Genomic DNA, 26,649 nt, shown 5'->3' with positions numbered 1-26,649 from the left:
TTTATAGTATCATCTTTGGGTATTCCTTCCTGATGAGTAGTAGTTTGGATTTCCAACAAGAATTGATTATTGATGGATGGTCCTTCTTTTCATGAGTTTGAAACTTGAAAATTGTAGTTTGGTTTCCCAATTGCCACAAGTCAATTACCAGCTTCACCTCACACTTAACTGCATTGCATAATTAATCAGAGAGCCATTTTATTCATTAATTATTTTTTAATTTCTATTCAAACCAAATAATATAACTTAACTCACGTTTGGTTCCGGAAAAATTTGATGGAATTGGAATTGGAATTGGAATTGGAATTGGAATATTGAATTCCCTTAGACCAAATTTATTCATTCGTTTGCTTCATTCTTTTTCATGAAAGGAATATTCAAAATTCTACAAATAAATGAATTTTACATTCCATAGCAACTACATGGTATTTTGATGGAATGCAATCTCTATCTTCATTATACCAAATATACCCTTAACCTAATATACTTTAATCTCGTAAAACTCAATATGGCCATCGTCGACCACCTCTCGACCACTATTCATCTGAACCACCACCACCGACTACCACCGGTCTGAACCACCGTCGACTACCTTTTATCTGAACCACCGCCGACCACCACCACCGACTACCACCAATCTGAACCACCGCTGACCACCACCGATCTGAGCCACCGCTGATATGATTCACCGTCAATCTGAACCACCGCCGATAAACGCCATCTGAACCACCATGGACCACCACCGATCTAAAGCACCGTCGATCTGAGCCACCATTGATCTGATTCACTGTCAATTTTGAACCACTGTCGATAACCGCTATCTGAACCACCATGGATCACCACCGATCTGAACCACTGTCGACCATCGCCATCTGAACCACCACAGACCACTATTGATCTGAACCTCCGCCAACTACTATCGATCTGAAACATCGTCGATCTAAAACACCATTGACCATCACCGATATGATCCATCGCTTATCTTAACCACATCTGACCATCGTTACCTGAACCACAATGGACCACCATCGATCTATATCACTGCCAACCACCGTCGACTACCATCGATCTGAATCAGTGCCGACCACCACTGATTTGAAAAACAACCGCCGCCACCGCCTATCTGAACAACCACTAACCACCTTCATCTGAACCACTGCAGACCACCATCGATCTGAACCACTATGGACCACCACCGATCTGAACCACCGCCGACCACCGTCGATTTAGTAACGTCGTTTGGGTTATAATTATATTTGGGTTGTGTATTTTATATTGTTTTACATATTAAATAATTATTTTATTAAAGTATTTTTAGTTTTAAAAAAATTAAAATTTTCAAAAAAAAAGGCATTTTCGTCATTTACCAATATTTTATTCTAATTCTAAAGCTACATTTTGTGAACCAAACAGACAGATTTCAATCCCTTAACATATTTCATTCCAATGTCTGCCAACTAAACAGGTGGCCAAACCTGACAACATTTCATTCCAATTCCTTCAAAGTCAAATTATTTTTTAACATATTCTATTTCATCAAAAAACATTATGAAAACCAAACGCCACCTTACTCTATTTTATATTTAAACCACAAGGACCAAGAATGTAATTTACTATATAATAAATATATATACAGAACGGTAATTAAATGAGAACTGTAAAAAGTTGAGAACCACGAGAACTAATCTAAGCCTTAATTTGATGTTGATTCTAATGGTTTTAATTTAAAGTTGTTTTTAATTACAACTGAACATAATCGTTATTTTAGTAACAAAGATTCACCAAATAAAACACATAATCATAATAAAAAAAATTATATGATTAATAATGACAATGTTATGTTATTTCACCTCATTAAATCCAAACATAATTTTTATATATGTTATTTCACTATATCAAATCAAATACAATTTCCATCAATATGTTATTTTACCTCATGAAATCAATTGTATATAAATTGATTGCATTGTTATGTTACAAAATTGACACCCACGATATTACTTGTTAAAGCAAGTTTTTTGAACATATAACTCCTTATTTATCTGAAAACATGTTAAATAAAAATATGCAACATTCAAAAAGTCCAATACTGATTTTGCAAAACAACATAACAAAAACCCATATATATGCATAAACTTAAAACTTAAATCAAGTTTCATAGAGAAGCTTGTGAGCAATCTTGTAGGAAGCATATGCATCAATGCATGCATACTCCACTTGATCTTCATTCAACTCCATTGCATCCCAATTGCTCCTGCAAACATGCAGTGGCTTACTCATATACAGCCCCACGACGTCGTCTGCAAGTGTCTTCAACCCTGGTTTCCTATAGTACCTGAAAGGCCACTTCTTCACTGCCATTGCCCTAATATCTGCACTTTTACCACAGTTCAATCCATATTCATTATGAAGCTTCCATATATCACCCTCTACTTCAACTCCAACAAAAGTGAACTTGGGATTCAGGAGAAAGTTTTTGAGGGATTCTGGGATTTTATCCATGTAAAAGAGTTGAAGGATTAGGCATTTGGTGTTAATGCAGAGTTGAAGGGTAGCAGATTTATTGTTCATGGAGGCGATTGAGTTAGGCCGCCATTCGACGTCGAGTCCGACCACCACCTTTGGGTTGTTGGCATGGAGGAAGAGGATTTCGTCCACCCATCGGTTAACGATGGCAGCTTTCTTGGTGACGGTGGTTTCAATCGTTTTGCCGTCGTAGTTGATATGATACTTGGAGGAGGTTGAGTCGTAGGTTATGTTTAGATTGGTGCTACGAAAAGCCATGCTCACTGGTTGATTTGCAATGAAGAAATGATACAGATTCATGTGTGAATTTATAGTCTCATCTTTTTGGTATTCCTGATGAATAGTAGTAGTAGTAGTAGTATGAGTTAAGAAACCTTTGGATTTCCAACAAGAATTGATGGATGGTCCTTCTTTCCATGAGTTTGAAACTATAAAAATGGAGTTTGGTTTCCCGATTGCCACAACCACCAGCTTCACACTTAACTGCATATATAATTAGATGGTTATTTTAGTCATTAATTATTTTTTATTTTCTATTAAAACCAAGGGACCAAATAATGTAACTTACTCTATTTTACTAGTTGTGGATTCGTACAATGCGGCGGGAGTTGTGAATTTTAATGATTTTGAAGTTTCATTGATTTTATTAAAGAAGATTTAACAATGATATAAGTTACACTTGGTCTTTACATATTAATGCAAATTGAATAAATAAGAGTTATAGTTTCAATAACAATCTATCGATAGAAAAAAAAATCAAATATATTTAAAATCTAACATATTTAAACGACTCCACAAATGTATTCGATTTACGCTTAGAGCAAAGCATCAAGAGGTTGAGACCGAGACCGAGAGTTCTAGAGCAATTGAATGCGAGATGAATGAAAGAATTTTTAATAACTCATGGTAAATATCAGTTTGAATCTCACCTTGAGAAATGTGGAGAGGACATAGAGGTATGAGAGGGTGAAAGCATGAGTGAAATGTGTCAAAAATATCTTGAGAACATGAAAATAAAATGGTAATAATTTGCATTGATAACTTGTACTATATGTTATTTTAATTATAAATCAAGAGATTTTAAAACTCAATGGTAATAATTTGCATTGATAACTTGTACTTAAATGCATTATGAGTTGTTTTTTAAGACTTTGTGCATTAAAAATTGTTTTTAAGACTTTTGATAAATCTGATTTATAAGATACTATATATATTTAAACCACAAGGACCAAGAATGTAATTTATTATATTATATATACAGAACGGTAATTAAATGAGAACTGCAACAAGTTGAGAATCACGAGAACTAATCTAAGCCCTAAATTGATGTTGATCCTAATGATTTTTATCTAAAGTTGTTTTTAATTACAATAGAACACAAAGATTCACTAAATAAAATACATACTGACCAACTAAATCGTAATAAAAAAATATTTTTATATGGTTAATAACGACAATGTTTTATCTATATCTTATTTCACCTCATGAAATTTAAACATAATTTTTATATATATTATTTTACCATATGAAATCAAACATAATTTTCAATAATGCGGAAAAAAAGGACATACAAAAACATTTTCAATTTAAAAAGATATCAATAATCAACTCAAAAGTTTCGGATCATATAAATTGATTTAACATGTGAACAAATTGTCCAAACTCAAAAGCAAATTAAGTTGGACAATAAGCTAAAAGTATGTAAGGGCCTATTCGGTAAAAATGTAATGAGTTGTATAGCAGATATGGCTGATTCGTATAGTCATACCTATGTGTTCGGTAAAAGCTTAATCGCTCAGACAAGAGTTGAATCGGTCAGCTACAAAACAACTCTCTTATCTACTCAGCCATTAAATTGTATTTATTTTCTTCATCTAACCATCTCCCTAATTACTCACATTCATCATTTATTTGAAAGAAACTCTACCTATCTACTACATTGGCCGACTACTGCCGCTCCATCGATCAGTTCTTCTCGTCAATTTTTCTACTCCATCGTTCTCCACATCAAGGTATGTCGTTCTTGATCGATTTTCTGCACCATCTTCTTCTATTTGTATTTCCTCTCAATCTATATTTCCTCTCATTCTTCTTCGATTTTCTGCTCCATCTTATTTGATTGTATTTCCTCTCTTCTCGATATGTACTTAGCAAGGAGTCTCTGGAAGAACATCATTCATGTCCATGAACTCTTGGGATCCACCCATTTTTTTTGTGATTTCTAGCCAACACCATCTGAATCTTGAACTAGAAGTTCTTGACCAAATACGAACCTTATCACAATAAACGAAGATATAAAGACAAATCAGAGCAGGGAGCAGGGAAAATGAGATAAAATTAGGACAAAAACCCATGTGTTGATTTATGGTTCTTGCAGTTGTGGCTACTGTCTCCTTCTTCAACTTTTGACTGCAAGTGGAAGAACCGGTTTATCTGTGCCTAGATAAAGGAAAATTTAATACCAATTGATTTGGTGACCAAAATCAAAACTAAAATGAAATGGTGTCATAAAAGGTGGAATATTTTCTCAATTTTTTGTTTCTTGGGTTTAATATACCACATTGACCAGAATATGTAATTGTTTTATTTAGATAAAAATAAAGACTGTGGTAAAATGGTTTTTTATGACATTCAGACTGTTTATTCATTACAACAACCGAACAACAACTTATATGTTAACTTACAGACAACTATATAAATACAGACAGCTATAACCATACAGGTCTTAACATAAAATGAACCGAACAGCGTCTAAGACAGCTTGTTATGAGCAATGATGTAATGATTTTGTGATGTTGCTACTTGCAGGATGGGATATGCAGCGATCAATCTCAAAATGGCTCGTAGGATGGTGATATGGTGAAATGTTGTGAGACCGGAGGTAAGCGTGGCCGACGGGGGAAGGTTTGTAAGCGAGGGACTTGGTCGAGAAAAAGTGCATACCCCCTTACCTCTTTAATCCCATTTTCCCTGAGAAAAAACTCACGACCCAACCCCATCTCCGGCCATCGAACAGCGGCCGACAACCTCCCCCCTCGATCCAACTCCAACGATATTACAGCATAAAGTTGAAGCTGATAAAGAGATTTCATTGAAGAAGATGAAGCAGTTTTGGTTGATTGATTTCTGAAGATCGAGATGTCAAAACCCAGAAATTCATCAATTTGGTTATTTGGATTTGGAACTCAAATTGGAACCATGGATCTGATTATGTTCGAGCGTATGTTCTGGGTTTTTTCTTCCGAATTTGGAAGCACCGGAAGAACCTCACCACCTAACGTGGATCAGAAAAAAATTGAATACGTTGTGATAAAGAAGGAAAAATAAGAAAACCCCGTTTTGAGAAGATTGCAGATGCCTGAGAAGGATCCATAGGTCATCGAGTTCAGATCCAAGTTGAATAAAACATACTTGTGATCGGTAATTGGTAACCATGAAGAACTGAAGACAACACCACCTTCCGCATTCAGATCATCGTCATCATCGGGGGTGGGGTACAGGATGAAGTGTATATATACAATATCAAATATAAGCATATTTGAAATAAATAAAAGAAATTTATAAAAAGGTAATATTACCCTTGATTTAACGGAATATCAGTTAGTGAAGTTAGGATGAAAGACTAAATCCGTAACAAAAATGAAACCATACTGACCATTGTCCATACATATAATTATTTTGTTTGAAGGACTCAATCTAAAGTTTTCAACAACCATAGGGACGAAATTTATCATTTACTCTTTTATAATTAAAGTAACATTACTAATATAGTATAATCAAATGTTTATCTTGTATTTGACTATGTTTATCTACAGTTAGTTACACAAATTCAAATATGGAGCTTTAATAAGATATATTTACACAGTTTATTTTTAATCTTGAATTTTAAGTAATATACATCAATAAACAATATTTTATGCATAAACTTAAATCAATTTCCAAAGAAAATGTTGTGTGAAACATATGCATCAATGCATACATACTCCACTTGATCTTCATCCAACTTCATTGCATCCCAATTGCTCCTGCAAACAAGCTTTCACATATACAGCCCCAAGAAGAAGTTTGCAAGTGCTTAAGAGACCACTTATTCAATGCCATTTTACCACATTTCAACCCAATTATATCTGCAATTTTACCACATTTCAACCCAATTATCTATAAAGTACAGAATCACGACAATTAATCTAACCCTTAATTTGGTTTTGATTCTACTGATTTTAATTTAAAGCTGTTTTTAATTAGAATAGAACATAATTGTTATTTTGGTAACAGAGATTCACCAAATAAAACACATACTCAACTCAACTCAACGACTGAATTATAATAAAATTTTATTATTTTTATATGGTTAATAATGACAATATTTTATCTATATGTTATTTCACCTCATTAAATCCAGACACCATTTTTATATATGTTATTTCACCATATGAAATCAAATACAATTTTCATCTATAATCTATTTCACTCCATGAAATCAAACACAGTTTCCGTCGATATATTATTTCACCTCATGAAATCAAATACAGTTTTCCTCTATTTGTTATTTCACCCCTATAAAATCAAAAACAATTTTAGGAAACAAAAAAAAACCCCAAGCGAATTGCAACCGAAGAAGATGTTTTTCAAATCTGTTCTCCATCATGGCACGCCTCCTTCGAGGGAGCATTATTGTAGGTTGCCAGTTCCCACAATCGTTGCTTTTCTGATTCCTTAACGATCTAGATCTAAATCTAATGATGGATGGGGGCGAGGAGGATTGAAGCAGTAAGGGTGGAGATGATATGTTTTCAATATCGACATTTTTCCGACGGGTGATATATGAGGTAAAGGGTTGATGTCGACGCAGAACAAGTCAGATGGTGTGATGAAAGCTTCATTGGTGTTTACAAATGCAGAAGATGAGCCGGTAGAGGGTGTGAACTCAATTTTGGTTTTTTTAATTAACCTGGATATCCAACCCGCTATACGAGCCGACTAATCTCAGGGTGACCATCTGTTTTGCAGGTAGCTTGAAGTCACCGTATTTGAACCTCCGTATCCACAAGGGGATTTTTATTCCTCCTTGGATTCGACCTGAGACCTCCAGACACTTTTGATCTTTGGAGTCTAAGCTCAAACCAATCAGCCACCACCTTGTGGTTAATTTTGTTTGAGGATGGCAATCGACATAAACCGACCAAAAATCCAAGTTGCAACCTGCCATTGGCGGATGCACACTATAGCAAACTAACCCCAAGAAACATCCAAATAAAGCATGAGTGGTAGGTTTTAAATTTTTTTAACAAAAACTTATTAATAGGCCCCCAACAATTAAATGTAAGGCTCCAAATCTAAATTTATGCATCTCATTTATAACTCTTACTTCAATGAATCATTATTTTAAGAATCAATTCAATTAAACGCTCTTAAGTTCCAAGTCTCAATCTATTGAAAATCATTTTATTTTTCTTATTTTGTTTACTAGTTCACCACTCCACTCCAGGTCATTACTTATTACCCAAAAAAAACAATGTAAACTTATAAACTTACCAGCCTCAGCAACAGGAAGCTTGGCTGCTAACACCCCCAGCCGGTGATTTCTTGCTGCAGCAGCAACCCCAGGCAGGCAGCTTACGTATGCGTTGACTTGGGCCATCATTATCATCATCAACCAAAAGATCAACCGGGTCTGTTGTTGCTGATTTTCGACACCAATTAATGAACTTCAGAGATCAAAAACTGGAGACACCTTTTTTCATCATTAAAACACTTTGGCCACTAATAATCACGGATTGTTGCAACGAGCAATGTTGTCACAATAGATGTGTTTTATTTAGTATGCAATCAAATGGACCATTGATACCTTGACCAATCGTGTTCAAAGACCAACATCAGTCTTCTTTAATCTGCGGTAAAAATTCTCCCATGTACCATGGTTGAATTCGTCTATGTTTGAAGCTTTGGTGGTCGGAAAGGCGGCTCAATGGCTTGAACCTATCCTTAGCTGGAAAACAGCATGCTCATGGACATCAAGTTCACCAATAATCACCACAAGAGCATTTTCCATTCTGAAAATGATGAAACCTTGAATTATCTCTCACAATGATTTCCCTTCCCTCTAAAGCTGATATAAATTTTGTGGCCTCATGGCAATCCCCACAGACCCTTAGGTTCTTGAAAACCCGAATTGGAACCCCTGCCGGCATTCTAAGTAAACCATAAGCAATTGCCAATTTCTCACTGTGCCATAGCAAAAGCTTCTCCTTCTGTTGATCACCCACATCATGTAATGCAAATTCAAGAACAGGGACATAGCCTGCGAGTCTCATTTTCTTCTCCAAACGGTTCAATTTTTCATGAATCAAGCCCAATTCAGGATGAAGTCTATCAGCTGATCTAAACTCATGCACAGTACTCTTTACTTCGATCCAACTATAGCCTGGAAATTTAATCACTTTATCATCTTTCATCAATCTTCTAACTTTGGACACACAGTCCCATTTCCTCATGGCTGCATAAACATTAGCAAGTTGAACATAACCAGCTGCATTTGAAGGGTCACAATCAAGCAAATTCCTAGCGGCAAATTCAGCTAGCTCTAAGTTCTTGTGGACCCTGCAAGCGCCTAAAAGGGTTCCAAATATTGCTGGGTGGGGCTTGAAAGGCATACTTTTTATCAAATCTAAAGCTTCAAGAAGCTTACCTGCTCGACCAAGAAGATCAACCATACAAGTGAAGTGATCTGGTTTGGCTTTTATCTTGTAGTCTTTCTGCAGCGAATCGAAGTATTGAATCCCAAGATCAACCAATCCAGCATGGTTGCAAGCTGATAGAACTCCTATGAATGTGATCCAATCGGGTCTCATTCCCTTTTTTTTCATAGTATCGAATAACCAAAGAGCTTTTTCGCTTGCACCATGTTGAGCGTACCCTGAAATCATAGCATTCCAAGTGACAATATCTTTATGTGAAATCGCAAGAAACAACTTCCATGCACCATCCAAGTCCCCACACTTGCAGTACATGCTAACCAAAGAAGTATTCACCATGGTGTGCAAAGAAAGTGGAGATTTGTTCACAAATTGATGTACTTGCTTACCTAATTTTAGTGAAGATAGATTACTACAACCGAGTAGTACGCTGCTTAAGGTTGATGGATTGGGCTTAACCCCGGTTTCAACCATCTTCCTAAAAAGTTTCAAACCATCATCTGCTCGTCCATTTTCTACATAGCCCGACACCATTGTATTCCATGTCACCAGATTCTTCTCAGGCATTTCATCAAATACTTTCTCTGCCAAATCAACCTTCCTAGACTTCATGTAACCAGTTACCATCGCAGTCCATGCAACCACACATTGAGAAGGAGCATTTCTAAACAACTTTTCAGCAGAAATCAAATCCCCTATACCAGCATAACCCGAAATCATAAGATTCCATGAGACATTATTTTTTTCAGGCATCACTTGAAACAATTGATAAGCTTGATCCATCATCCCATTTTGACAGAAACCTGATACCATTGTATTCCAAGATGCTGTATCTGTGAATACCATTTGGTCAAAGAAAGCCTGAGCAGACTTGATACCACAGTTATGCATATAACAATTCAGCATTGTGTTATACGAAACAATATCTGGTTCAGGGATGTTATCAAATAGTTGGCGAGCATCTTCAATTCTCCCAGCTATTTTTGTATATCCAGCTAGCATCGAATTCCACGTGACAGTAGTCCTAACTGGCATGTTTTCAAACACGTTATAAGCCGAATCCAGATCACCACTCCGAATATAGTCAGTGATCATCCTGTTCCGTGACTTCACCTCATCTAATTCCTTTCCATAACATTGATTGCTTGCTGTCACCCTGTTGACAGCTGAAGAAACAAAGGGAGTTTCTTTTGAATTGTTTAATGGAGTATTGGAGGGAAATGATCTAGAGTTTGAATCTTCATCTGGGTATTTCAACTCAGAAGCTGAGAGCAAACTATGTCTATGATATGAGAATTGCAGCAAAACATTGAGAAAGGAAAATCCATGGTGGATTCTTCTGAAGTGTAGGCATGGAATCATGCTACACCGTGAGAAACTCCCAATCATGAAACAACTTTTCTTATGAAATTTGTGTCTTGTGAAAAGAAATTATCAGCCCCAGCCGTTTTTGGAGCAGCAGAAGAAATGAAAAGCTTTGAAAAAACTGGGTAACATGAAGTCCTTGCATATTTGCTTTCTTTAGTCAGTGATCTATTTTGTAGTTTGGATGATGGCAGGCATTGGGCAGGTACGGATCCGATAAGGGTTCTTCTATTACCCTATTCATTTAAAAAAATAATGGATGGTTATCATGTTACGAAACTCTTACTCTTATCCACTATCTAATATCTGAAATAAAAAAATTTAACCATCAAAACTATAAATTCACAGTTCACATCATCACAATGCACATGGCTTATGGCATTATAGGAAGTTTCTTATCTGTTTTATATTATATATGCATGTGCGTGTGTGTGTGTGTATATATATATATATAACTGGTAATGGGTAATAAAAGATATAGTTTATCCATATCACACTTGTTAGAAAGTATGGGTGCACATGTGCTAGGTTAACCGGGTTGGGGGAGTTTGAACAACTCAACCCAACTACTTCGGATTAGAAAATCTCAACCCGTTCAAAACTTTTTTAAGGTATAACCCAACCCATCCCAACTCGTGTAGGTTGGGTTGGGTTGGTCGGGTTGAATCTCAAAAGCAATGTTGAAGCTTCTCGTAACTGTTCCTCAAAAAACCTCAAAAGTAATGAACTTAACAAAGAATTTTGTTAGTATAGTTATGGTGTCGAACATTTTAGAAATTGTGATGTTTTCACATTCTACCACGTATAATTTGTACATGTAATGTTTGAACATGATATTTGGACATGTAGAATACACTTTAAGAAATGCCAGTGGAATTTAGTTCTAATAAACAATCTGAATGTGGAATTACATGACCAAAGCTAGCAATGGCAGCCATTCGTCCCAAAATATATAGTAAACCAGAACATGGAAAAACATCATGTATAAACGAGCGAAATGGTTCCGGTAGTACCTATTAGATTCACCTAAAGTCTGAACACAGCACCAACCATCACCATCCTCATCCTCTGACCAGACCAACAAATATAGTTAAATTTTCTAGTAAATTTTGTACCAAAATTATGAAATTCAAATAACACTTTGACCCAAATGATCCTATTAAAACTACCAAATAAGTGGTACTGACTAGCCTTCTAGCAATCGAACTTGAAAAACTGCATTAATGTTGCTTTCAATGGTCATATGTAACCCCATGTTATGCATCAATGAGCACCATAATTAATTAGTTATATAACAGTAATGTTAAATTCACAAGTGCAGATGAAGGCCCAAGTGAAAACCTTTCATATAAAATCAAAATTTTGGAACCCAACTCTCCATGTCCCCAAATCAGCAAATTAATCTACAGAAATATAAAACCCAACATTTGAAATCTAAGCAACTAACTAACTAACTAACTAAGCAAGAAAGAAACAAAAGCTATCCAAAAACAAACCTGAAATCGAACAATTTGTCTATGGTCGTCGGCCGTCACCACAGGTAGTGTTCAGAGATGTTCGTGGTCGGAGGTGACCTCCTCGCCGGCGCCGGAGATAGACAAGAGGGAACAGCTAGCGGCGGTCCACGTCTAGGGACAGAGGCGATTTCAGAGACGAGTCCAGAGGGACAGTGGCGATTTCAGATTGAAATGAGAGAGAAGCCATGAGTTTAAATTCATAATTGTTCACTGCACCCCCTCTAGTTTCATAAGTTTTCTCTGCACCCCCTATAGTTTCATAATTGTTCACTGCACCCTTTCTAGTTTCATAATTTATCTCTGCACCCCCTCTAGTTTCGTAACTTAGGTAGCACATATAATACCATGATGGGTGCACCTTCAAGACTCGTAATACAGTTACATTTTTGTTTATTGTCATTCAATTCAGGAACAACAAGTTCATTTTAAAATATTGACAAAATGATTATAATGATGTAATTTGTAAAAAAAACAAAAAAAAAACGTAATTTTTTAACGTACTTTAGTTGACATATGATTTTGTACATTAACAAAATAAAAGTGTAAGATGAAAAAGTAAGGGATATGAAATAAGTAATAACTATAAAGGTATAAAATGTAAGTATAAAAATATTTTTGTAGTGTATAGGATATATAATAATATTATTAAATCTAAAAATATTCAATATTGAGTTCATTTTAAAGTCATTGATTAGACGATTTTAATGGAGTAATTTATTAAAAAAAACATATTTTTTAACTTATTTTAGTTGATATACGATTATAAATGTTGATATGATAAATATGTGAAATAAAAAATAAAAAAATAAACAATATAAACTAAATTACATATATAACTACAAGGATGAAAAGTGTAACTCTAAAATGAATAATGTACTTCGAGAGGGAGTTGGGGATAGAGAGGGGTATCGAAGTTTATTGGGGTATAACAATCAGGGGTGTAAATAATATGAGTCGAGCTCTAGTATCATTATACTTGACTCGAACTCGAAACCCAATTTCCAAGCTCGAAACAAGATCAAAACAAGCTTGAACTGTAATTCAAATCAAACTTGAACTCGAATCAAGCTCAGCCATTGAAATTTATGAAACTTTAGGGTTTTTCTTTTATAAATTTTAAAATTTAAAGATGTTATCTTAGTTTTATAAAACTAAATAGATCAACTTCAAACTTTATCATCAAAAATTAAAAGTTAGAAATTTCATGCACCTCTTTTTTTTTTTTATAACATCTTTTCTTCCTTCCTTTACCATCTCTTTTTTAATGTGAGACATAATCCACTAACTTTTTTTATAGTTTTCTTTTGTCTTTTTTTAATTGTGATTTTAATAAAAAATAATTGATTATTTTTTATAATTAAAAAATGCATAATTTTGTTTAAATATCTAAATATACAAGACATTTTTATTATTAATATTTTATAAATTTTATCATAAAAACTGATTGTATTTTAAAACTAATTATATATAAAATAATCAAGTATCTCACGAGCTTTTTGAGTCGAGTATTGGGTAGCTAGACTCGACTCGTTAATATGTCGAGTCGAGCTCGAGTTTGAGTTCGAGCCAAGTCTATTCGAGTCGAGTGTTGACCGAGCTTTGACCGAGTCGATCTCGACTAACTCACGAGTTGTCTCGTATCATTTACACCCCTAATAGCAACCCCAAAGATAAATAAGAATACTATACATAAGAAATAGAGTAAATTACGATTTTAGCCCTTATGGTTTGTTTAGGATTTTCGTTGTTATGGTTTTAAAATTACGATTTTTATTCTTATGGTTCGTAATTCATTGTTATTTTTGTCATTGTGATTTGTAATTTATTAATGTTTTCGTCCCTAAGACTAACATCTTTAAAAATCCCCCATTTAACCTGCAGGTATTTTAGTCTTCTGATTTAATAAAACTATATATGTTTTGATAAAAGAATAAATACATAAAAAAATTATTTTATTTTATTATTGTTTATGATAAAATGATTAAATATTTTTCATAGAATTTGTGTTTTCATATTTCTAGTCATTATTGTTTTAGTTTCTTATTAGTTTGATTTATGTCTCTAATGTCATTCATATAATTATCTGGTCTCATAAATCATTCAATTATGTCAAACAAATGTATGTCATATATAATAATATTACAATAAGCTTTTAGACATTTTTAAATACATTTTTTAAAATAAAGTGTCCAAATAATTTTTTGATATAACAATTCTGAATAATGACATTTATATGGCGTCTTTTCGGATTTGTATTTTAAAAACACTAGAAGGGTACTTGTGCAATGCAGCGAGATACATCTTCATTTTAATGTTTCGTTTTATTTTTTGTCTTTGTTGATATAATATGGTTTATGTGGTTTTGAGAAATATAATGTTTTTACTTTTGAATAAAAATAAATTTGAAGAAATCATAAAAATTTGAAAAAATATATCGATATTAACATCAAATTAACTATTTGAAAGTTCTCGTTTTTTTGTACTATTTTTTTAATTCAATTTTTTATTATAATTTGATTTAGGTCAAATAGTGAAGTAATTTACTTTTGACTTAACAATACATTTTTTATAAAGATAATGATTCTGTTAGAACTCAATGAATATCTTAATTATATTTTAGATTTTTTATATTTAAAATGAGATATTTATCATATATTTGATTATGTTTATCTGAAGTTAGTTATACGAATTCAAAAATAAAACTTTAATAAATTGTACTTACGCACAATTTACTTGTAATCTTAAAGTTTAAGTAATATGTATTAATACACAGTACTTCATTAAAAAAAATGGTTTTTAAGAGTTTTTGTCAAATGTTTTGTAATATAGTAAGTATAGATATGTGTTTATATGACATTTTAAAAAAGAAGAGTTGCAATAAGTTTTTTGTATGACATTTTTGAAGGATTACATTTGTATATACGTCTTTCCGGATTTGTATTTGAAAAAGATATCATTAAAAAAATTAATTGAACACTTTATTTTATTTTATAAATTTATTGTAACATATTTATATAGGCATGCATTTATTGTAATAATTGAATTATTTATGAGACCAAAAAACTATACATCATATTAATAAAAACTATACCACTAACAATCATTTGTTCTGTGATAAAGAAAGAAGAATTAAAATACATTTATATGAGAGATAGTCAATGTCTTGCACTTGAAAGATTGTTTTGTTTTTTATTTTTGAAGTATATAATATTTATATACGGTAAATAGAACAAATAAACTCACACCCTCCTCACCTTTGGTGAGGGGTTTGAACCCTTGACCTCCTAGAAGGCCAATAACTCATATACCGCTAGGACAAAGGCCTTTTGGTCACTTGAATGATTGTTAGTGGTAGAAATCAAACTCATAAAAAACTAAAATTATAATGACTAAAAATATTTTAAAAAAAACACTATTTGTTTTAAAAATATTTAATTATTTTATCATAAATAATAATAAAAATATTTTTTAATGTATTAATTTTTTTAATCAAAAAATATATTACCAAAAAGAAAACTAAAAAATATATTTAATAAACCAAAAAAGGAAATAAAAAAAGACTAAAATACCCCTAAATTAGTGGATAGTTTTTAATATATTTAGTCTTAGAAACGAAAACAACAATAAAATATAAATTATAGAGATGAAAATCATAATTTCAAAATCACAAAAACAAAAATTGAAATGTTTCTCAAACTACAAAGACTAAAATCATAAAAAATAATATATTTTTTCCGAATAAATTTACATATACACACATGGATACACATAAAAAACATCCATGATCATGCTTGATTTTGTTGCCTTGATGTCGTTTACGGTGTGTTTGGTATATTGGTCATGACATAATAAAATAAAATATGAATCTTTGTTCAACTTTTGGAAGGACTTTTATATGGAATAGATAGTAACAAATTGGAACAGGTTTGTTCCATCCCTACCCCCATGGAACAGGATGCAATAAAATTGTAACATACACTTTCGCAAATACGTTGCAATTATCTCCTTTATACGTGTTTATGTGATCAAAACGTAAAATTTGGAAGCAAACCCGAACGCAATAAACTATATATGAAATAGTCGGAACCATCGTACGAGGCCTGGGGCAAAACAATTGGAAAGAAACGGGTCAAAAGCATCAATATCTACGTTACGGATACATAAAAACTGACTTTTATTGGAAGATATTTTCTGAAATGTTTCTATTGTAAGTTGTAGATTATCTCTTTACAAACGCGTGAGCGAAAACCACGTCAAAAACGGAGGTCCGARCGAAAAGTTATGCGATTTTTAGTGATTAGTGGTCAAACCGAGTTTTCAGCCGAGTCAACTCAGCCCCAACTCGTAAAAGTCGAATATACATGATGTTCACCTTCTTTTTCTCCCAAAACAGAGTCTCGTCTTCATACTTACTACCAGGGGAGATTTTGGCTTCATAGGGGTGAATTAAGGTTGTTTCAAATGGTTTTTGCTTGAGTTTTATGCCAAATTCTTGAATATTGATCTTGTAAACAATAATATAAACATGGTTAGATGGTATTTTGATTGTTGGAATAAAGATTGAATCCAAAATATGGATTTTAGCCTATATAGTTGGTGAATTTGACAGCACCGAATCTATCCGAGATGTTGTTTTGAATGTGCGATAACTTCTTAACCGTAGTTCGGATTGCTACGATTCTGGACATTTTAGAAAGCTTATATGTAGCTCTAAATCTGTCATTTAGACACTTTTTAGAAATAAGGCTTCTAGGTTGAATATAATTGCGTCTAAAAACTGATAAAAATTGATTTTGAGCTGTGAATTATAGTAACTAAAATGAGTTTAAATTAAGTTTGGTTAAGTTATTGTTGTCGGATCTTTATGAAACTTTGGATACATATTACAGGTGTTAAATAAGCTCACTTGGTTCTTCCAGATTGACCGTTGGACGACGTTTAGACATATATGGACGTAGAGCCTAATTTGGCTCGATTTTTTTGAATATCGAAAAGCACTGCGAGTTTATGGGGATACTTAACTTGCTATTTGCTAGACATGTGTTATCTATTTGTTACTTGCTTCCACACTCATCCATGTTATGTCTCCTTATCAATTTCAAGAGATTATTGGCTATTGCACTCTGTCCTTCCATACGTGCTACTCGGTGGTTACTTTGTGTTTCACCCGGGGAGGCACGCTTAAGCCCATATCAGCTRAGATTACTCGGGTATGGTGCGTATTTGACCGTGTTAGAGTCCGGTCATTTTCCCCGTTGTCCGGGATAGCTCGGGTGGGAAGATCATTCCACTGGCCGGGTTAGTTCGGATGGTATGAAATCTATAATATATATTGTTGTGCTTGCCACGACCGGGATAGCTCGGTGGCAGTACATATCAATTATTGACTTTCACACGATCTATTTGTTGCATACTTTGATATTCAGATGTATGATTCTCGAATGATGATTACTTATTACAAGATTTACATTCTTCGTGATCATTAACTTCCATGTATTACATTTGTGAAGCTTTAGTAGTTAGTAGTTCCCGTTTACTCACTAAACATTATGTGTTTACCCTTTTAGTTGTTCACATTTTTACAGGCCATGTAAATAAGGCAAAGAACAAGCTCAAGTAGATTGAGATCTTTGATTTTGGTGCTTCCAGTAGCACGACTCTTTTGATATTATATAGTTAGTCGAATACAGCTATGTATTGTAAATTATTAGTTGTCTTTTGGTTGTAACTACAAGTATCTAGATAACGGGTAGCTAATGTCCTTCGTTTTGTATATAGTTTAAGCTTCTGCAAATCTATTAAGTTTATTTTGTCCGTTTTAGGATATTTTGGAAAACAGGTGCTTACGGAAACATCCTGTAAACCAAGCGCACATTTCGAATTAGAAACTCGTAAATATTATATCTCGTTTGCTTTCTAATGGTTTAAAAATGTAACTTATGGTGGTTTGTTTATCATTTATAGAAATGAGTTATTTCAAACCTGGTATCATTTATGTAATATGGGTCTTACAAAAGTGAAACAAACTTATATTTTAGCAATAACCTCAACATTAAACTTAAATTCTATTTTAAAACATTAAATATGTCTCTTTTTTACATTTTATTCATTATTTAAATTCTATTTATCGTATTTTATGTTTTTAAATTTTCAATTTACTGTCCCAAAAATATTATTTTATACGATTTCTATATTTTTATCAATTTAATAATTTTAACTTATTATATATTAATAAAAAATAATGTAAAAAAGGATATAATAAATATTGAAAACTACATAAACTTTTTATTTAGTATCATTTTAATTGCTTTGACGAAAACTTTATAATGATATATATGCAAGGAGACATTGCTAATTCGAATTGAAGGGTCATGCTGAAAGTGTCCTTGGGGTTATCTCGTAGTTCCTATGAAGTGGAGATGATTGGGTCAGTCCATGGATTTTCCTTCTGAACAAACTGTAGGTGATAAGCCATCCTCATCATGCCCAGCCACTTTAAGGTTCCCTATGAAATGAGGCATTCTTCGACTCATTCTTCTCAACCACACTATATAAACAATGCAAATTTTTTTAATCAACACAAAACCATCACTTTTATCTTCACTATCTTAATATCATCTTCATTATCTTAATATAATGTTCATTACCAATTTTTACATTTTATATCAAGAACCCATATATTCTCATTTTTAAAACACCAATTTTAAATATTCAGCTACTTCTTTCACCCTCGTTGGACACAATTTGATCTTCTACATCATGGTAAATATTCTTATATTAATTTTAATATAATCTCATTTTTACAACATCAAATTTTTATATATTGTTTTTGTAACCTATTTATATATTGTTTTTGTAACCTATTTATATTATATTTATCAAGAGAATTTTTATGAAACATTTGTTAATATAAATCAAGTATTGAAAATTCAAATACAATTTTGAGAGCATTGCCCCGCCACTAGAGCAAGACCATAAAGAGACAATTATTTGAGAATGTCAGGGGACGTCTTTTACATTTTAGACGAGAAGAATTTTGTCTCATTACAAGATACATATAGTAATATATTTCACTGTGATACCCATATATACATACAAGATGCACAATGTGATATCCTTTATAAAACAATGAAAATAACGAAAATACATAATATGATACATTTCAAAAAATAAAGAAAATACATTGTGATACACGTGAAACATTGTGAACATTATCACTATTATACACTTTGATTCACAAACGTCTTTAAAATACGATGTATATTAGGTAACTAATTTTAATTAAATATTTTAATTAGTTGTCAAAAAAAGAATTCTCACAAACTAATCAGTTCTCCCTTGAATGAGCATATATATATATATATATATATATATGTATAAAAAAAAAGTACAACACTTAAAGAGTTGTCGTGAAAATGAGATTATATTGGTTTTTGATATAAAATGTGGTATTTGGTAATAAAGATTATATTAAGTTAGTAAAGATGAAAGTGATGGTTAAAAAAAAATTGAATTGTTTATATAATGACATTGAGAAGAAAAAAAAAAACAAAATAAAATAAATGTTGTAGTGAGAGGGAATGAAAATCTGATAAAAATATATAGTGAGACCCACCTTTACGCACCGCGCACCACATGTGGGACCCACTATTGAAGTCAATTTTTTTTTTTTGGCAAAAAAAAACCCCAAGCACCAGTTAATGAGTAATGCTAAACGGGGGCTATTTTTAAAAATGTTATATTTATGAGTTATTTTGATAAATTTAATATTTTAAAGGGTTACTTTATCAAGATCCCATTATTGTAATGTATTTTGTTATAAACTTTCTAAAGATATATTTTGTTATGATAAATATTATTTTAATGTAATTTAATAAATTACATAAATTAATAAAAATATATATACAACTATTTAGAAAGTAAATTGATCGTTTTACTTGTTTTGTTTTGTTCAACTCTATCTTAACCCAACACTGAACAATTGTTATATCTTGTTTTGTCATATCCTATCTCTACGACAACCATACTCTTAATAAACATATATGACGATAATATATGTAGTGAACATGAAAACTACAATGTCAAACCAAAGGTCTTCATGCACCAAAAGCAAGGTTTAGACTGTGTTTTGCAAACTAAGTAATGAACAACTCATGCTTGAAAAAAACTAGCTGATAAAAATATAAAATACTAAAAATAGCATCTTCAAACACTAATCAATCATCAACAGCTAGCTCTCAACCAACATAGCCTAAGTTATAGAGTAAATGATTTATCTAGAGATAAGAAATTTATAAAACGTGAACAAGGGACTGGATTAATGATAATTTTGTTCAAAATGAGTATATTAAGGGACCGTTTACCCAAATGCTTACTTGGTAAGCACTTAATAGTAAGATTCATCACCCTCACTTACCGGATAAGACTCTCCATCCTTATCGTTGCTCTTATCAAGTAAGATTTTTGGCCCTAAGTTTAGCAATAATGTATGTGTGGACAATTAGGGTGTATGTTAGCATATTATGCAGGTGTCTTGTTCTTTTAACATGTTATTGTTAACTTATTGTCCACTCCTCAAAAGTGTTGATATACCATAACACCATCAAAACTTAAAACGAAATGAAACCAAATGACTCTAATTCAAAACTGAGAATTGAGCAACAACTCAAAACATCCAAGGCTATAAAAATGGTAATCTCAAAATGGCCTACAAATACCAAGTCATGATGATTCAAGACAAAACACCAGGCCAAACTAAACAATTTACACAACTTAATAAAACATACCACCATTTAACTTCTTAGGAAAAGTAGACAAACTCACTTCACACCCAAAGATGGGAACTGACCAACATCCTCAATCGCTGGAGCCACAACCGCCACATCGTTCATTCTGTTTCCACCACCATATCCTCCTCTGAACCCACGTCCACGGCCCCTACCACGCCCACCTGGATTCTGGTACCTTTCCCCTTCCGCAGGCTTCAGAAACTCGTTAATGCTCAACGACTGTCAAAATAAACCAAAATCAACCAATTGCCTGAATTAAAATGATTTAACACTAGTGTAACAGACTTGCAACAATCATGCAAATCATATGCGAAAAGAATAGCAGTACCATGTGAAGAAATGGGATGCTCTAAGAAACAAAAAAGATCCGGTTGATGCGTGACGAACAGAAACTTGATGAAACTGATAGTTTCTTTCACAAGAATGAAAAGAAAAAAATAATGGAAAATATAAGTTTTTTACTTGTGGAAGGAATGGAAAAAATGTCATTTTTACAAATATAACCTTTATTTTTGTTTTTCACTTTTCCTTGTGGGAGTATGTTTGTCGTAAAAGATAACTCCTTCCTTTCGTTTCTTTTCCTTAAAAATGGTTTCAAGAACACAATGTTAAAAAGCGGTGTCCACCAACCTAACTGAAAAGATTCGTGTTTTTTTGCCTTTCTATGTAATCTAGGACAGATTACATTAATAAACAAAGTCGTGAAGAAAAGTTTATGTTCTCGTAGATGGTAAAGAATGATTCTTGAATGTCAGCAAACTCACCTTTTTAGCTCTCTCTTCCTTCTCAGCAGCCTCTTTGCGCTTATCCTTCTCGGAACCCTGCCCACAACAGAAAATGTTAACGAAATACAAAACACTAACACAAAAAACAAAAGGTAATAATCACATACTATAACACTGTGAAAGGGTTTTTTAGTTATTACCAGTTTAACAAAGATATCCTCTTCACTCTTCTTGTTCGACAGCAACTGCATTTTCGCAAGATCCTTGTCCAATCCAACCTTTCTTTCCTCAGATTTCAGTGCTAGCAATGCTTTTCTCTTCTCCTCTAGCACCTTTTCATACTCCTCCAGCGTCATTTCCTGTCATGAATGGTAACCAAATAACCGTAGTCGATTAACACGATAGCTAGAGCATAATGAATGAGAAAATAAAATCACATAATACTTAATTAAATAATAGATAAAATCTCCAGAAAGCTCATTAATTCAATAGCCGCCAAATGCAAAATAAGTAAGGCAAACTGTTTAACAGCAATTGCATGATCCACTATTGATATGAGCATACATATATACAAATATTAATCATGAAATAACTTGTTTTATCGGAATCACCTGATAACATAAAAAAGTATTTAATCACTTAAAAGCAAAAGAATCGCCCTACTACCAATGTCATATTAAACTAATGGAAGCTAAATATATTCCAGTTTCCAAATGGAAACAAAGAGAAAGTAATGATGGGCCTAATTTACTTAGAAGACCTTTTATTTGCTAGTTTTTTGCATATTGCATATTAACTATAAAAAGAAAGAAGCAAAAACAGCATCTGAACAGAAAAAAATCAGAAAATAAACAACCAGGTATGATCAGGTTCAAATGAGGCGAAACACAAGTATCTACAGCTGATATCGATCTAATTAATTATATGAGCAGATGTGGAGTTTAAAATCGTCGCATGTCAAAACTTCATTGATCAGAAAAGCAGGGAAGAAAGAGAAGAAACAAGAAAAAAACCAAATATCAGATATTCACCTTCTCTTCAGGCTCTTTCTCCTCTGCCTCAGTTGCAGGATTCTCCTTGGTGGCATCAACCACATCTTCCTGTCCAGCTGGCTTCTCAGAGTCCACATTCTTTTCACCTTCAATCACCGGTTCTTCCTGCTCCCTAAAAATAAATATACAAGCAAAAATATCAGTATCAAAATGCTACATCAATTTAAACATATGTTGCATTTTTCAAGTAAACTAGTTTCAGATGAACGAATCTGTATGATTCAATATTTATCAGAATTCCCACATCTTTCTGATCAATTGCCTTTCTATTTGTCTTTCTCTTCTATCCCATTTATGTTGGCTTCACAATTTCAAATTATAGTGACTTAAGAGTATCTTAATAATTTGCCAAACATGATTGATAAAAGCATGGAAAAAGGGGATTGATTTGAGCACAAACCAGAGATACAAAAAGACATGAAATTTGCCAAGACGGCTAGAGCCAAACCCTGGGTGAATACAACAAAGAACTGCACCACATTGTCATCTTTTACGCTAGACCCATGAAACAAACTTTCTTAAAATCGAAAAGTTTGAATTTCACTGCAAATTTAAGCTCAAAAAATAAAGACTATATATAAATGAAGAGAATAAGACCTGATAGCTAAAATATGGGTACTTACAAGGCAACCTCATCAGTAGCAGTTCCCCAATTGCCACGACCAGCACCTTCACGCTTAAACTCATTACTGCATATCGGAAGGGATAATTAGAAAGATATTATGACATATTAATAATAAAAAAATACAAAGGATTGTCAGATGTAGATAAGCAGCCAAAACAAGACTTGCTATAACCATGTGAATTTTTAAACTTGAATGATAATGTTCCACTTCATCTTCTCAAATTGAAATTATCAGTTAACTAAAAGCTACAATGCATAAGTACTAACCCTCGACCAGTTCCACTGCGGCGTTCAAACGCCCTCCTGGGACGTTCACCTTCTGAATCCCCATTACTGTAGCCACCTCTACGACCTCCACGGAATCCCCCACGGGGCCCACTGTATCCACCACGCCTTTCAGAGGACTTCTCAAGATCTCCATCATCTGAAGGTCTGTAACCTCCAGAGAAGCCATTGTTAGTTCCATATGAGTTCTCATTGTCAGCTGAATCACGATTAAACCCACGTCCACCACGGCCACCACGACCAGCACCACGTCCACCGAAACGACCTCCTCCCCTCTGACCATCACTCCTAGCCTCTTGCACTACAGGATAAATAAAAAAAGTATGAGTCAGAAAATGAACCAAATACTAGGACCAAAAACAGTAATTAAATCATAAAATAGACATCAGAAATCTACAACAAACTCAAACATAATATTATAAGCAAAAGCTAAACAAGGTATCAATATTACAATTCCACCTTCATCAGGCACAAGATAAGAATCACAAGCAGATTCTAGAATTGGTGTTGATGGAACTAGCATTATTGAAGGTCACCGAATATGACTTTATTCAATCACAAACACCTAATGTTCGCAAATATAGATAAGCATCCACCACCATGTTTCTTAATAATATTTGTTCAAGCAATATTCATATAGTATCAAATTATATATTTCTATATGTCGCCTTGACCTCATAAAAGAATAAAAGATACGCACACACACACAAATATATGTCACTTTTCAAATATCCACTAACAGCCCTGACTTGGCATATTTCATTTTAGAAAGTTACATTTGCACATGCACAAAAAAGGAGATCACATTCCCATTTCATTCAAGTCATAGCAATGAATCATACTTCCATGTGTCAGCAACATTTTAAGCAAAAAAACCAGCATTTTATATAGTTGTATTTTTGGAATTTGACACAAACAAAAAACCTAAAAAAGATTAACCATTATGCATAATATTTTAGCCCGTTGTTGGTGATTAATGATCAACAATATAGATGCTCCAATTTTAATTTCAACAATCAAAGTTGCTAATTTTAAACCAAATATTGCCTGCATGCCTATGTAACATATGCTAACAGTTTCTATTTACAGCTTGCTTAAAACAGAAACTGCAGATACAGACAGATATAGAATTTAAACCACTATGCTTATCAAGTGTCTTATCAATAATACAATAAAGAATACCAAATTAGTGTTTTTAAATAGAGTTAGCCTAAACTATGACTGAACTTGTAAGGGTTTGTAATCAGATTCCTCAACTTTTGGAACAAAGGGGGCTTTTCTTCACGGTCTTTGACCAGCTAAAAGACAAACTCAGATTCCAGCAAACCAGTCCTAAACTAAAAGCAAGATTTTTAAATGCTTTCAAACAACAAGAGATCTGCAAAGCTAAATGATACACACGCATATGATTTCAATAGCTAGCTCTCCCCACCTCTGCTGCCATACCCCACATTACCAATTTTTGTTTTATCACCACAAAACCACCACAAATATAGATGCTAATCTCATTTGCTCGTTTAAATGATTAAAAGTCACACCTTAAAAAAACAAACTGATGACTGTCTGAGGTATTTAACAAAAAAACACTCAAAAAACATCAATCAAGTCGAGTCTGTTTGCTTTATACAGGCCAACATTTACATAAAAATGCATCTGACTTGAACTCCTGCATCGAACAAAGTAATAGGTGCTTTTGTATAACGTAAAAAGGAGGTCGTTTGTGCCATAACAACAATTTCAATCAGGCTGCCAATGAGTTTAGAATAACCATTATAAAATTTGTCATTTTGCCCCCATTGAAGTTTTTAATTTTGACATGCAAAAGTACGATGGTTCAATAACACAAATGTGATTACTATAATAATCCAAAACGTAATTCAGTGACTAATCAAATACTAACACATCCTCCATCTTAGTTCCAACCCAAAAATCGCATTTTAAATGAGTGCAGGTATGCGCATTCACATACGCATAAACAATTGTAAGCATCAAAAACTCATCGTACCCATCATCTCCATCGACGACAAACCCCGCAAATTTTCTATCTTACAGAGGAATATAAACAAATTAAAAGAGGATTAAAAATACAAAATTTACCAGCCTGAGCAGGAGGAAGCGGCTTTGATGGAAGCTTGGCTGTCGGCTTAGCAGTCACACCACCAGCCTGCGATTTCTTGGTGGACGGGGCCGCTGCAGCAACAATCGCGGGCAGCTTCGCTATGAGCTGACTTGGGTCATCGTTATCATCGTCACCCAATAGATCAAAAGGGTTCGTTGATGCCATTTTTCAACACACAATAAACGAACTTCGGAAATCAAAAACTAGCGGCGAACAACAAGACGGAACCCTAAAGATTGTTCTTAGCGTCCATGAATCGATTCAATCAATCAACAATAGAAAAACGGTGAGAGTAGAGTGAGTGTGAATTGTAGGAGAAAAATTAGCAGTGATAATGGAAAAGAAAACCCTAGCCGAAGCGGCACAGATTTGAGGGGTGGCGTAAACGTGGTTTTAAAAACCCTACAGGGTTTTGTTAAGGTGTGGATTGGGTTCAGCTTAGATTGTGTGCACCTCTGTGGGCTTATTTAATTGGGCCAAATAATCTAAACCCAGACCATTTTCTATTTTGTATTTTCTTTTCTTACAAACTACCATTCTTATAAGAAATAAAATCTATACTATATATTATAAAACATTTAATAAAACTTTTAAAAACTATTTTTTATGCATGAAGTACTATACATTGATGCATATTATTTAAAATTTCAGATTATAAGTAAGTTATGCACAAGTACAACTTATTAAAGCTTCATGTTTGAATCCGTGTAACTAAYTGCAGATAAACATAATCAAATTGAGGATAAACATCTCATTTTAAAATATAAAAAATCTAAAATATAATTAGGATAATTATCGAGTTCTAACAAAATAATTAATTATTATCTTTATAAGAAAATTATATTATTAAACCAAATATAAATTACTTCGTTATGAACCTAAATTAAATTATAATAAAAAAAAATTGAATTAAAAATTACACAAAAAATAAGAAATTTTAAATATTTAATT

The 26,649-nt window shown here is 33.1% G+C and overlaps 3 protein-coding genes across 7 annotated transcripts; all 3 read right to left on the bottom strand.

Moving 5' to 3' along the window:
- Positions 1-2,148: 2,148 nt before the first annotated feature.
- Positions 2,149-2,784, bottom strand: LOC112521783 (Werner Syndrome-like exonuclease). Its single transcript, XM_025130777.1, has one exon. It carries the CDS (start codon positions 2,782-2,784, stop codon positions 2,149-2,151), a length of 636 nt encoding a protein of 211 aa, XP_024986545.1.
- A 3,645-nt stretch (positions 2,785-6,429) lies between these two features.
- Positions 6,430-12,204, bottom strand: LOC112521538 (pentatricopeptide repeat-containing protein At4g16835, mitochondrial). Of its 5 annotated transcripts, none has more exons than XM_025130453.1 (5): positions 12,083-12,204; positions 11,600-11,654; positions 8,375-10,822; positions 8,062-8,209; positions 6,430-6,653 (listed from the first exon to the last, which is right to left on the bottom strand). In XM_025130453.1, the coding sequence occupies exon 3, from the start codon at positions 10,608-10,610 to the stop codon at positions 8,547-8,549; it is 2,064 nt and encodes a 687-aa protein (XP_024986221.1). In that variant the 5' UTR covers positions 10,611-10,822; positions 11,600-11,654; positions 12,083-12,204; the 3' UTR covers positions 6,430-6,653; positions 8,062-8,209; positions 8,375-8,546. The 5 variants fall into 5 exon arrangements, with proteins under 5 accessions (XP_024986221.1, XP_024986222.1, XP_024986219.1 ...); XM_025130454.1 differs by having other exon boundaries at positions 8,062-9,442; positions 9,611-10,822; XM_025130451.1 differs by having other exon boundaries at positions 8,062-10,822.
- Positions 12,205-20,719: 8,515 nt separating this feature from the next.
- Positions 20,720-26,048, bottom strand: LOC112521678 (RGG repeats nuclear RNA binding protein A-like). The gene is made up of 7 exons (XM_025130669.1): positions 25,677-26,048; positions 23,562-23,880; positions 23,293-23,358; positions 22,649-22,781; positions 21,818-21,976; positions 21,657-21,713; positions 20,720-21,111 (listed from the first exon to the last, which is right to left on the bottom strand). Exons 1-7 carry the CDS (start codon positions 25,861-25,863, stop codon positions 20,923-20,925), a joined length of 1,110 nt encoding a protein of 369 aa, XP_024986437.1. The 5' UTR covers positions 25,864-26,048; the 3' UTR covers positions 20,720-20,922.
- Between the last annotated feature and the right edge of the window lie 601 nt (positions 26,049-26,649).

The sequence above is a fragment of the Cynara cardunculus genome (genome assembly GCF_001531365.2).
Source record: "Cynara cardunculus var. scolymus isolate 2C chromosome LG 11, CcrdV1, whole genome shotgun sequence".
In the NCBI taxonomy this organism is placed as follows: Eukaryota; Viridiplantae; Streptophyta; class Magnoliopsida; order Asterales; family Asteraceae; genus Cynara; species Cynara cardunculus.
This window is presented reverse-complemented; position numbering and strand designations above follow the sequence as displayed.